This window comes from Phoca vitulina, unplaced genomic scaffold (assembly GCF_004348235.1).
Source record: "Phoca vitulina isolate PV1807 unplaced genomic scaffold, GSC_HSeal_1.0 scaffold1, whole genome shotgun sequence".
NCBI classification, from domain to species: Eukaryota; Metazoa; Chordata; class Mammalia; order Carnivora; family Phocidae; genus Phoca; species Phoca vitulina.
The window spans coordinates 6,808,912-6,822,740 of record NW_022589704.1 but is presented as its reverse complement, the minus strand read 5'-3'; the positions used below and the strand labels follow the sequence as shown (position 1 = coordinate 6,822,740).

Genomic DNA, 13,829 nt, shown 5'->3' with positions numbered 1-13,829 from the left:
TTGGGCTCCACGCTGGGCATGGAGTCTACTTAAAAAAATTTTTTTATGATGGGTGAAATTATTTTACTGGTTTTCTCAAAGAAATAATTTTGGGAATTGCTTATTCTTTTTACTATTTTTGTTTTCTATGTCATTAATCCCAGCTTGCTTTTTATTAATGATTGTCATTCTTGTGTCTTTTGGTTTATTTTATAGTTATTTTTCTAATTTTCCTTAGGTAAGCATTAAGTTCCTTTCTGTAAGAGTTTTCTTAATAATGAAAACATTGAAGTTCATAGAACATTTTCTATGTCTCCTAGGTTTTGGCATTAATCATATTTTTTTCTTTCTTTTGTTTTTGGTCATTTAATTTTCTGGTTTGGCTTTCTTTAAGTCCCTGGCTATCTTCAAACCTGTTTATTCCCACATAGTTAAAATTTATTTTAGCTATCTCTCTCTTATCTTTTTCTAATTATTTTAGATTTTAATCAGAGAATGTTTCTTATGAAATCCCTACATTAAATAATTTGATAGGTTTTCTTTGTGGTCTAGTACAGAATTGCCCAATGGAAGTATAATGCAGGCCATATATATAATTAAAAAAATTAGTAGACATGTTACAAAAAAGGCAAAAAGAGGGCTAAAATTAATTATATCTTATTTAATCAAATATATCTAAACATACTTTCAACATATGCTCAATATAAAATTATTAATGAGATATTTTACATTCTTTTGCTTTCATACTAAGTCTTCAAAATCTGATATGTATTTTACACTTACAGCATATCTCAATTTGGACTGGCCACATTTCAAGTGCTCAGTAGTCACATGTAGCTAGTGGCTACTGTATTGGATAAGATATGATCAACATTTGTAAATGTTCCATAGATACCCCTAAAAAATGCGTATTTAAAAATTTTATTTAAAAAACCTCAATATGCCCAATTCTTAAAATGATGTCTTACACTACTTCCTTATTTAACTGTGTGCTCCATGGGAAGGGGCTAGTGAGTCCTCAGAGAGAGTCCACTGCAGGGTCCTCCAGATGGTCATCTTTGCACCAGAGAAAGTGCTGTTTTCTCTACTCTGAAAGCCTACTCAAGCTATTCCATAAATGAGGAATACTGATATACAGGACTGTGATTTTGGAGCCAAGACATTTTTTAAAAGCAGTTTTCAGTTTTGAAAATTCTTTAGATAAAATGCTTTATATTTCTGTAAAAGAGAAACTTTCCACTCAGCAGCACTAATCCAGATCTCTAACTGAATGCTGTTTGTTTCAACAAATGCTGTTAAAACCCCTGGCAACCTGCAATCTACTGTCTTCACTAACTTGACCACTCTAGGTACCTTATATAAATGGAATCAGAGTTTTTGTCTTTTTTTGACTGACTTATTTCACTTAGCCTAATGTCCTCAAGACTCGTTCATGTTGCAGCACATGCCAGAGTTTCCTACTTTTAAAGGCTGAATAATATTCCATTGTATGGATTGACCACATTTGCTTATATATTCATCCATTGACTTGTGGGTTGCTTCCACTAGAGCTGTTAAGATCCATGACTTCTGAGTGACCCCCGTACGCCAGTCTTACTGGGCCCAACTTGAAGACTTTCCTGACCAATGGAGACTTATGTTAACCAATTGGATAGACACAAATGCACTTATTCTGTCCCATACAGAGTGGTGATTTTTAACCCTTAATTAGCATAACCACCATGAAATTGTGCACCGTCTTTTCTATCACTTCAAAACTCTTGACATCCCTTCTCTCCCTACTCCTCCTCCCCTCCCCACCAACAACTATGAATATCTTCACTGGTCTGAGTTCCCTAGCCTAGCAAGCAAATGCACTGATTTTTTAAAAGCCCCAGTACTGTTTTATTCTGATACTTCTTGTACAGTTAGTGGGTGAGAAGCACTGCCTAGGTACCTCAGTGACCATCTGATGTAGTTTTAACAGACCGTGTGCCCTCGTGGGACAGTAGTGCTTGAATCCTATGTCCCTGCTGCATAATTGTTCGCATGCCATTCCATGGGGATTGGACTTCACAGGCATCAAATTCAATTTCATATATTCCTAGTTAAACAGTGCGCTCAAGTCACACGACCTTCCTGTAAAGAATACGCTGCATTTTTAGTCCGTCTAGTTCAGTTTCCTTTTTGCTCCCATGCCTTATGCAAACTTTTCCTTAGACATGACCAAAGGGGATGGCACAATTTGTGATGGACCATCCCAAGGCAACCATGCCCAAAATGGTTTTCACTGGGGGTATAAACTGTGCACAACAGAAATGTACTCTCAGATGTACGCTGCCTCACCCAATCTGTACTCCAAGCTTTCCAATATTCTTGGCTTTTGTCAACCTAATTTGAAACAAGATACATCCTGCACGCGGCAATGGGATAGTTTTGTGTAGTCTTAAGAAACACTTTCCACATTTTCATCAATCATAGTTGTAGAACCAAGTTGGCTACAGGCTAGCAATCAGATTTGTATTAAGGTTTTGAGTTATCACTACCTTTTTTTATTCCTTTTTTTTTTTTTTTTACCTGAATAAAGTCCACAGGATGCTCTTAACTAATCATGTAACTGTGAGTAATTCACTTAAGTATTTTGCTCAAGCCTTTGGAGGGAACATGTTCCTGCTTACACTTTCAGTCCCCTGAAACGCATTTCAGACTTCTGACCTCCAGATCTTTAACAGAATAAATCTGCATTGTTTTAAGCCACCAAATTTGTGGTAATTTGTTACAGTAGCCATAGGAAACGAATACACCCACTTTGCCAGGTTTACGCCTTTTTAAAAAGCCTAGGCTTATTATATTTAAACGGAAAACTCTCACTCGTCGCCAGCATTTATGTGGGACTAAAAACCATCCTTAAGCCAGAAGTATTAGTGTAGTCACATCTTTTACTATTGTGTGTTGAAAAAACTTGAAGTAGAACGATTTATCTTGGCAACGTTAACTTCAGAGAAAACTACCTGGCTGACATTTCAAACAAAATGGAAAGGCAAGGTTCAAGGTGCTGTAACACTTTGTCCTGGTACTAAGAAATAATCACCGTCTGCCTCGGGATTATGTTTAATAAAAAGCAAAGTGCACACAGATATTTACAACAGTTTTAAAGACAAACAGAGGTCCCATTCGTGCAGTCCCAACAATGACAACAAATAGCACTGGCATGACTGTTCATAAATTCTTGAGAACAGCTGTTCCGAAAGTAGAGTTCCCTTGTAATCTTCAAAAAAAAAAAAAAAAAATCCAATTCCTCCCCAACGCGCTCTAAATTAACCGTGGACTGGGATTACTTGGTGTCAATGCGCAGCAACTGCTCTCTGCCATTTATCACCAGGGACTTTAACTCTCCATCTTCCTCCACCTCCACTCTTTCTTGGCCATTCTCAATGATTCTCTTGGTGGTGATTTTTTTGCCATTGACGATTTCGGTGGAAGTCGACATGGATTTGAAGTTGCCGGACCCACCACTACCACAAGACACGGAGAAGGAGGAAAGGCCTCCGCTCCCCAGGGAACCAAAGGAACTAAATCCTGTATCGAAAGAAGAAAAACCACCCCCAAATGCTGGAAATCCACTGAAGGCCGAGAAGAAGGGAGTGGGTCCTCTGCTTCGGCTTCCCCGGGAGCGCCTCCGACCGCCCACGATGTTCTCTAGCGGGTCTCCGAAGAAGTCGAACGAAAATGGGTCGCGGCCGCCGAAGAACTCCCTGAAGACCTCAGCCGGGTCGCGGAAGGTGAAGACGTAGTCGAAGGGGTGGCGGCAGGGCCCGCCGCCCCCGCCGCCGCCGCCGCCGCCCTCCACTCCCGCCTCGCCATAGCGGTCGTACACGTCCCTCTTGTTGGCATCTGACAAGACCTCGTAGGCCTGGGCCACTTGCTTGAACCGCCTCTCCGCCTCCTCCTTGTTCTCAGGGTTTTTGTCGGGGTGCCACCTGAGCGCCAGCTTGCGGTATGCTTTCTTGATGGCCTCGGACGACGCCTGGCGGGGCACGCCCAGCACCTCGTAGTAGTCCACCATGGCGGAAGGCCCAGCACGGCCCGCGGGCCACTGGCACGACGGCGGGGGTCGCTGGCTGCCCCCGGGGCACAGGCCCGAGCGCCCTGCGAGGCCAGGCCGCCCAGAAGGTGCGCCCTTGTGACGTAGCCCGCATCTCATTGGTCGAGACCGCACCCCAGGATGCACTGCGGGGGGGGGGGTTGCCGCTCTTCCGCGAGGGCCTCTGTGGCGTGTTTCGCACGGACGCCGACGCCCCGCCCATCGAGGCCCCGCCCACCCTCTGGCCCCGCCCCACCTGCCCCCAAAGCGAGCTGTGATCTCCAAATCGCCCCCCCTCCACGGTGCCGGCGCAGGAAGAAGAGCAAGTTCGTGGGAGTAAGGTGGCCTGGGGCTATGGCGGTGGGGGAGGAGGGTTTTGCTGAAGTAGGCTTTCTGTCAGGCTCCTGCTCCGCCTGTCGGGGTAGAGTGATGGGGGTGCGTTTCGTCTGACCTTGTGCTCAAGGACAGCCGCATCATTTGTCCAGAACAGCAGTTCTCCGGTTTTTTGGCTCCAGGACCCTTTTGCTTTTTTTAATGTAGGTTATATCTATCGACACTTACTCCATTAGAAATTAAAGCAATGGAAAAAACTCGTTAGTCAATTTAATAGTAATGAAACCTTACGTGCTAACATAAATCATATTTTTATGGGAAAATCACTTCTTTTAAAAAAAGATTTTAGAGAGCGCGAGAGCGCGCATGCGCGAGGGTGGGGGAGGGGCAGAGGGAGAGGGAGAGGGAAGGAATCCGCAAGCTGACTCCGCTCTCATCGCAGAGTCTGTATGGGGCTTAATCTCAGGACCTGGAGATCATGACCCCAACCGAAATCAAGAGTCCTGTGCTTAACTGACTGAGCCACCAGGGTGACCCCAAATAACTTCTTCAAAGCAAAAAAATTAGTGAAGAGTGGCATCCTACTACATTTTTCACGTTTCTCTGGTTTAAAAGAAGAGAAGGGGATTCTTCTCTCTGCTTCCGCAGTCAATCTATTGCTATATCACAGGTGATGTGGCCACGGAGAAGCTCCACTGTACCCTTAAGAGAGAATGTGAGGGAAAAAGCCAAATATCATTATGGAAATAGTTTGACTTTGCAAAACTCCCCTAAAAAATTCTTGGGTATCCCCAGGGTGTTCTGGCCCATAGTGTGAGAACTCCTGGTCTAGTTTATCAAAACGATTAAAACTTGCCATGCTCGTAGTGCTGTTGGTCGACGTTGGTGCAGTAATTATTTCCACTAAAACTGCTGTACCGTGACCATGACTTTCTTTTTGGCATTTTTGGACATCTGACCTCTGTCTACTTTCTCCTTATTTTCTGACACTATATTTTTTGCTTTGATAAATGGCAAGGCAGTACCAATAAAGGTCACTTAGTTTTAAGAGGAAAATGATTAACCAGTGAACTCTAATATTTCATCATAAAGGGTAGTAGATCCAATGAGGCACTCTATGTCACCAGGACAAACCTCATGTCACCTTGAGGGGCCGAGTACGATCCTGGAGCTGGCACTTTAATCATGCAATAAACAGCAGTAGGAAGTGGATTGGGAATAGAGTCTAGTGTGAACAAAGCCATGTGGGAAAAGCCTGTTTGGGGAAGGTCAAGTGATCCAGAATGAGTGGAGGGAAAGGGGCAGAGGGGTCGGGGTCGGGTGAAAGGGCTGGAGAGGAGGAATGAGCTTGGACAGGTGGGCTGAAGGTCCATTCCAGGGAATTTTGAGGGCAAGGCTGAAGAGTCTAAATTTTATTCTGGGTCCTAGGAAGCTGTTGACCAAGGTTTCAGGGATGGTGGTGGGGTGGGGCAGTGCAGGGAGCAGCTGATGCTGGGACTCAGAAAGGGTAGATAGGGGTTGGGGGCCCCCAAACAGGACTATGGCAGCTGGGTCTCAGAGACAGTGGATTCAGCACTTGCTTGCTTGGATATGGGCCTAGAGTGAAGGAGGGAAGTGTCACATCTATACAAAAACATTTACTGAGTGCTTACTGTCTGCAAAACCAGGGACTGGCACCCAAGTGAGTGATTCCAAAGCTGAAACCCCACTTGTAAGGGCAGAGTCATGTCCCCAAACCATCCAGGTACACAGAGGCCTCAAAAAGTCCCGAGGCTCTGTGTGATGCAGAAAAGTCATAAAATCATTACAATGGTGACTGTGGGTTTACAGCTCTTTTGCTACGGGTAATTTACAGATGAACTCTTTTCACATAGAGAGTTCAGAAGAATTATTGCCCCTAATGTTTAAACTGGACTATGAATTTCAGAATTGCAGATAGGGGCACAGCAATGGGTTGAAGCATTGCTGCCCCTTTTCTAGCCACCCAGAACCTTAGCCCAGGAGAAGGAAAAGTGCTTGGGGTGGGGTGAGGCTCTGTGTGGGTGGGGAGCTTCAGAGTGCATGTGTGTTTGAGCATATGTGTATGCGTGCACCCATATATAAGCATATGGGAGCCTGGAGATCTCTGGAGGAAGGATAGTGGTACAGGAAAAAGGGACTCTGAGTACCTGTTCTAAGTACCAGAATGAAGGGGTCCCTGTGAATATGCCCCACAGAACATCACAACTTTAAGAGTTAGCAGTTTCTCCATGACCTTCCTATCAGGTCCCCGAATATGGGTGGCTAGTGATGTCCACGGTCAAAATATTGAGATCTGTGCTCCCATCCTGGGATTGTAACATACAGCAACAGATCCCCAAAGGACAGGGCGAGATGACCGGTTCTCTCTGCACTCAGATTTGCCTTTTCTTCGGGAAGGGCATTTCTGTTTGCGACTACCATACTTGCTCCCTGACCCTACCCTTGAGCTTTTGGGGCACCAGCTAGTGCTGGGTATTACTGTGTGAGCACATCTGCCTTCTCCCCATTTATTTCGATTGGGTAGTGACTGCGGGGATCACAGCTTTACTTCTGGCTCCTAGTTGGCTGTAAATTTCGACCCTGGCCCTAAGATCTGGATAGTGCTAGAGGCCATGGGGAGTTGTGGTTAAGAGCAGGGTCTCCACGCTCTGACACTCAGGGCTGCGTTTCAGCTCTGTCACTTAGTAAATGCAGGACTCTGGCTGGTCGTATTTATCTCTCTGAGCCTCAGTATCTTCTTTCATAAAATGGGAATAATAGTATCTGCCTTTAAGGGATACTTTTAGGGGATTACATAAGATGTGTTGTAAAGTGCTTAGCACCGTACTTGATATGTAGTACATACTCCATACATATATGTTCTTACTGGTTTTGTCACCTTTCCCCTTTGCTTCAACCGGGTCATCAGAATTTCTCAGAGTGCTCTCGCTGCTGCCTGTCTGAGTGAAGGCACGTCTGTCCTGAGAAAGGCCTTCTGCACATGTACGCTTGAGTGGGCTTCCCTTCCCGCCATTCACTAGCCAGCAGCATTCGTCTCCTTCTTGACATGCTTCACAGCCTCTGACATGTCTATCTGCTTTCGTTGTCAGTCTGTCTCTTCTGATGGAGCCTGAGTTCTGGGGAAGAGGGAGACTCATCTGTGGTCGTCTCTGTGGGCACTCCCTAGGCCTGGTGCTGTGTAGGACTAAATAAGTATTTTGTTGGACGAATACATCAAAATGATGATGGGTTGGGCAAGACCCTGAGTGACCGTGGGGAAGGACATCCTGCAAGACTGTTATGGGCCAAAAGTAGGCTTGCAATGTCATGCTCTTCTCTTTCTAAAAGGCATATTCTGCTTTCTATTTCATTCCTAAAAAGGAAGTCTAATTTGTCACCACATAACCTTTTTCTCCCGTCTTGGTCCACGGAAATACTCATTTAATGCATTCAAGGGTGCTGAAGCTGCTCTCCCTTCTCTGGCCCCTCAAGAATGTGATTTGAATGGTTGGTAAAGAATTCCAGCCAACTGTTGTTGCCTATCAAGAAAGCTAGTATGCTTGTCGGGATGAGCACCGGGTGATGGATGGAAGTGTTGAATTGTACATCTGAAACCAATATTACACTGTATGTGAACCTAACTGGAAATAAAATAAAAACTTAAGAGTAAAGAAATAAAAAATAAAAATACTTGGGGGAAAAAACCCAGAAACCTAGTAAAGCTCTGCCCTCGTTAGCTCTAAAGGTAAACTTCCTGCTATTTTCAGCTGACTGACCAGCTATAATCATGTGATACAATCAACCATTAACTTTGAGTATAGATTGGTTCTTGCGACAGGAAAGTAGGAGAGAGCAGATTTTGGCAGGAGAGAGTCTTGGTGGCAAAGGCAGGGGAACCATGGCGGCAGGGGCCCGGGGTCCACGTCCGCTTGTCCTGGGCCTGCTGCTGTGCGCACTGAACCCCACTGTGTCCCAGGGTGGGAAGCTGTTGTTGGTCCCGGTGGACGGCAGCCACTGGCTGAGCATGCTTGGGGTCGTCCGGCAGCTACACCAGAGGGGACATGACATAGTGGTCCTAGCTCACGAGGCCTCCGTGCACATCAAAGAAGGAGCATTATACACCTTGAAGAGGTACCCTGTGCCATTCCGAAGGGAGGACGTGGAAGCGGCTTTTACCAGACTTGGGCACGGTGTTTTTGAGAAAGAGCCTTTGCTGCAGCGTGTGGTCAAAACGTATAAGAAAGTCAAGGAGGACTCTGCCCTGCTTTTGTCTGCCTGCTCCCACTTACTGCACAACAAGGAGCTAATGGCCTCGCTCGCGGAAAGCAACTTCGATGCTGTGTTGACAGACCCTTTCCTCCCTTGTGGCCCCATCGTGGCCCTGTACCTGGCTCTGCCTGCCGTGTTCTTCTTGAATGCGCTGCCGTGTGGCCTAGATTTTCAAGGTACCCAGTGTCCCAGCCCACCATCCTATGTGCCCAGGGCTCTGTCCCTTAACTCAGATCACATGACCTTCCTACCGCGGGTGAAGAACATGCTCATTTTCTTGTCAGAGAGCTTTCTGTGCAATGTGGTTTATTCCCCGTACGGACCACTTGCCTCAGAAGTCCTTCAGAAAGATGTGACTGTCCAGGACCTGATGGGCTCTGCATCTCTCTGGCTTCTCAGAAGTGACTTTGTCAAGGATTACTCCAGGCCCATCATGCCCAACATGGTTTTTGTTGGTGGGATCAACTGTGCCAGCAAAAACCCACTGTCCAAGGTGTGTATTTGAGGGGGAACTTTACAAGTCCATATCCTTGCAAGTACTTTGGATGGATGAACTTGCCCCCGATATATGCTGAACGAGCATGCTGAAATAGTCTCAAATGCCCTCTTTCGTTAGTTTCTACCTTACAAATCTCCCAGGTCTGGATTGTAATTTATATGTCTTAGCCATCCTCTTCTGGGTTATTTCTTTGTATGGGACACTTTAGGAAAGTATACTTTGGGCATTTTCTTCTGTGTGCTCCATTGAACAGTAATCGGTTAGCTGCGACGAAGGTTAATTGTATAAGCACAGAGCAATGAGTGTAGGATCCTTGCGGAGAAGACAAATTTGCATGCACCTTGCCCTTGACTGGGTCAGACACACAAGGGTCAAGACGCTGAAATAATTCTTTGACATCTATGGGTCCTGATGGCAAAAGTTGCTTTTATGTTTCTGGTTAAAGATCCAGTTGCTAGATATTCTGATAGGAAGCTCGCTCCTGCAGTCCCTTCTCTTCTAATAAGTAAATATCAGACAATCAGTTTCTGGCATTGGGCAGAAAGGTCCTGAGTTTCATTCTCTGCAATGCTTATGAGTTAATTGTTTCCCATACAGAATTTGAGGTATGCAAAAAAGCATTCACATCCTCTTCCAATCTCAACGGAGGTGATAGAGAATAACAGGAGAACCTCTGTCAGATGAGGGGTTGAGAAGAATTTTCCAAGGAGGTGACATTTCAGTGGGCATTCATTTATTTTTCAAGTATTGGTTGAGGATTAACTGGTAGCCCAGGCACTTTGCAGGTGCTGAGTCTGGCTCCTACTAAGGGACTGTCATCACCCTCGGAGAGCACTGAATCTTATTCCCAGAGTGACTCCAACGTGATTCACATCTTAAATGATCATGTCATTGTCATGGCACGGATCTTAAATGATCATGTCATTGTCATGTCATGTCACATCTTAAATGATCATGTCATTGTCATGGCACGGAGAAACTACGGATGGCAGAAAAAAAACACCACATGAGAAATCCGGTGCTGTGTGTTTGCCTCCACCCCATTGCCGCGTGACAAGATCTCCTCTGTGGGGCTCTGATTCCTCCCCCATAATGTGAAGAGAGATCTGGTGACCTCCTCAGATCTCTCACCAATCAGATTCTGACACCCCATGGCCTGTTGGAGAAGGGTATGTCTGATGGGGTGGTCTGGTTAAGAAAGAAAGAGATGGTGTTGATTTTTTGGAAAGCAAAATGAGAGAACCTCACGTTATAGAAAACCAGTAATTCTTTCATATATAGGAAAAGGTGAAATATTACCGAACCAGGGGTCACATAATAGATCAAAGAAAAGAGAGCTAGTCAGCATGTCTAAGTTAGAGTGGAATTAAAGAGGAATATTTTTGGCATCATTATATAGGATCCAAGTGAAAACAACTGTGTTTCACCTTTACTTTGAAATGTAAAACTTTGGAGATGTGCATGCATAAACGAAATTCCATTTGAAATAGAAGGGCTTGCTTATAAATCTGCATGGGTATTCTCCATTACACTGGCTTTCTTTCTATTCCTGGGACATTCCAAAATCTTTCCCTGTTCAGGACCCTTTAACATGATGTTCTGTCCTTCTGGGATGCTGTGCCTGAATTTGTGAGGTGGCTGTCTTATTTTTTAGGTCAGCTGTAATGGCACTTCTTCAGGGAGTCCTTCTCTCTAAGATAGGATCCTGTGCTCTTTCCTTCATAGCACATCAAGTACTGTGATCATCTCATTTAGATAATTGTTTATTGATCGTCTCTTCCATATATGTGGGGGGCAGGGATCACTGCTGCCCGTTACCATACCCTTAATACCTGGCAATGGGTTTGCACGTGATTGGTGTCTCATAAATATCAGCATCTTGGGCATATAATTAGCACTTGCTAAAAGTTTGTTAAAGGAATGAATGAGAACCACGAAAGGGTATGAACTGAGGACTAGTCACCAGATAGGCAGTAATCTCCCCCAGTTCTTTATACTCCTACAATTACATAAAACATATGTGCTTGTTTTTTTTCTTTTCTTTTTCCTTAGGTGATTTTTTAAAATTTAAATTCAATTAGCCAACATATAGTACATCATTAGTTTCTGATGTCGTGTTCATTAGTTATGTATACCACCTAGTGCTCTCGTCAGATCATGTGCCCTCCTTAATGCCCATCACCCAGTTACCCCAACCCCCCACTCCCTTCCGTTCCACAACCCTCAGTTTGTTTCCTGGAGTCAAGAGTCTATCATGGTTTGTCTCCCTCTCTGATTTCTTCCCATTCAGTTTTCCCTCCCTTCTCCTGGGGTCCTCTGTTCTATTCCTTATGTTCCACATATTAGTGAAACCATATGATAAGTCTTTCTCTGCTTGACTTATTTCACTTAGCATAATCCCCTCCAGTTCCATCCATGTCGATGCAAATGGTGGGTATTCATCCTTTCTGATGGCTGAGTAATATGTATTGTATTTATGTATATATGAACCACATCTTCTTTATCCATTCATCTGTTGAAAGATATCTCAGCTCCTTCCACAGTTTGGCTATTGTGGACATTGCTGCTATGAACATTGAGGTGCATGTGCCCCTTCTTTTCACTACATCTGTATCTTTGGGGTAAATACCCAGGAGTGCAATTGCTGGGTCGTATGGTAGCTCTATTTTCAACTTTTTGAGGACCCTCCATACTGTTTTCCAGAGTGGCTGCACCAGCTTGCATTCCCACCAACGGTGTAGGAGGGTTCCCCTTTCTCCACATCCTTGCCAACATTTGTTGTTCCCTGTCTTATTAATTTTAGCCATTCTAACTGTTGTGAGGTGGTATCTCATTGTGGGTTTGATTTGTATTTCCCTGATGACAAGTTATGTGGAGCATTTTTTCATGTGTCTGTTGGCCATATTACAAAGCTTTGATCATCAAGACAGCATGGTGTTAGCACAAAAACAGACACATAGATCAAAGGAACAGAATAGAGAGCCCAGAAATGGACCTTCAACTCTATGGTCAACTAATCTTTGACAAAGCAGGAAAGAATATTCAATGGAAAAAAGACTGTCTCTTCAATAAATGGTGTTGGGAAAATTGGACAGCCACATGCAGAAGAATGAAACTGGACCATTCTCTTACAGCATACACAAAGACAAACATATGTACTTGTATTGAAGTTTTTGTTGCTTGTTTTACAAAACAGGCAATAATATATCCCCATGGCTCATGTATCAATATGTCATGGATATCGTTTTGGTTCTAAATATTATATCTATTTTTTTAATTGCGCCATGTTTCATGGTATTTACATGCCACAGGTTATTCTGTTAACCATGTAATCTTGTTCCCTAGGAAGAACACTGAAGTTTATATTCCAGGGCCTTGCTCTTCTTGTTGTTACTTCAAATATCACCTTACCAAGGATCAAGCTCTTTGTAGTTTTCTTCATATTTGTTCTGTTCCTTTCTTGTTCAGTTTTTCTTAAGTATTTTACACTTTTTTTTTTTTTTTTTTGGTCACTCCTGTGAATGTGATAGTTTTTCCATTTCTGTTTGTAGCTGGTTATCTACTCACTATTCAGCCCCAAATCAAAATTGAGCCTAATAAAAATATTGATTTCATCATTAAAAAAAAACTAGCATGCAGACTTTCATCAGTAAATAAAATATGGTTTCTTCTGTTCTGAATTCCATGCCAGGTATTGGTCTTAGTGAATTCACTAGAATGTTTGAAAACAATTGAATAATTTCGGCAATCGCAAGGATTCTTGTCTTGCTCCTGATTATAATGAAGATTGATTTTCATTTCATCATTTTATATCATGTTTGCCATTTTTTTTAGCAAATAGTCTTTATGTATTTAAGTGATTTCCTTCTTTACTTTAGGATGTTTACTAGGAGGGTCTACAGGGCTTTATCTACCATCTTTCTCAATATCATAGTTTTGTCATCATTTATCGATACTTTTTCTTTGCCTGAAATTTGTCTAAGTGCTGAGCTCTAATGATTATGCGTTGGCTGCGGCTTTGTTTGGTGCAAGCAAGCCTTGGTGTGAGGATGTCTTTGTAAGTTGTACTGGATGGCAACCCTCTTTGTCTTACTTAATATTTTTAATTTGAAATTCCACTTTTTTTGGTATTAATATTACCATTCCTGTATTATCTTGTTTACCTTTCCCTAGTGCCTCTTTGGTACCCCTTTGTCTTCAAGATTTTTTTTTTTTTAAACACGGAGCTGAGGGCGCCTGGGTGGCTCAGTTGGTTAAGCGACTGCCTTCGGCTCAGGTCATGATCCTGGAGTCCTGGGATCGAGTCCCGCATCGGGCTCCCTGCTCGGCAGGGAGTCTGCTTCTCCCTCTGACCCTCACCCCTCTCATGCTCTCTCTTTCATTCTCTCTCTCTCAAATAAATAAATAAAAAAAATCTTAAAAAAAAAAATAAACATGGAGCTGATATTTTTAACCTGGTTGGGAAACTTTTGCCTATTTGCACTTAATTTAACAATCGCTAGATTTGATTCTAATTTTACCAGTTTATTTTAATTTTACTTGGTCATTTTCCCTTTTCCTGGCAAGTTGCTGTTTATTTTCTTTTTCCCCCTTGGTTAATTAAAGAATGCTTTTCTATGCTTCCATTACTCTAGTGGAAATCGTCCTGGTCCCAGTGCTCTTGGTCAAAGTCCTGAACTTCAAGAA

The 13,829-nt window shown here is 43.5% G+C and overlaps 2 protein-coding genes across 4 annotated transcripts in view; one reads left to right on the top strand and one right to left on the bottom strand.

The window, feature by feature from the left end:
* Positions 1-13,829, top strand: part of LOC116634979 (UDP-glucuronosyltransferase 1-6-like) — a 33,420-nt gene that overhangs the window by 12,078 nt on the left and 7,513 nt on the right. The window contains exon 1 of one of the 3 annotated variants that reach the window (XM_032408615.1): positions 8,274-9,137. The exons of the other annotated variants lie outside the window; for them this stretch is intronic. Coding sequence (XP_032264506.1) covers positions 8,274-9,137 — 864 coding nt within the window. Of the gene's footprint in view, positions 1-8,273; positions 9,138-13,829 lie in introns of those variants that run through there. 3 annotated transcript variants of the gene reach the window in all.
* On the bottom strand, positions 3,293-4,063 carry DNAJB3 (DnaJ heat shock protein family (Hsp40) member B3). Its single transcript, XM_032408911.1, has one exon. The coding sequence runs from the start codon at positions 4,022-4,024 to the stop codon at positions 3,293-3,295; it is 732 nt and encodes a 243-aa protein (XP_032264802.1). The 5' UTR covers positions 4,025-4,063.

Coding starts and splice junctions, on each gene's coding strand:
- DNAJB3 (XM_032408911.1), bottom strand. CDS start 4,024: ATGGTGGACTACTACGAGGTGCTGGGCGTGCCCCGCCAGGCGTCGTCC.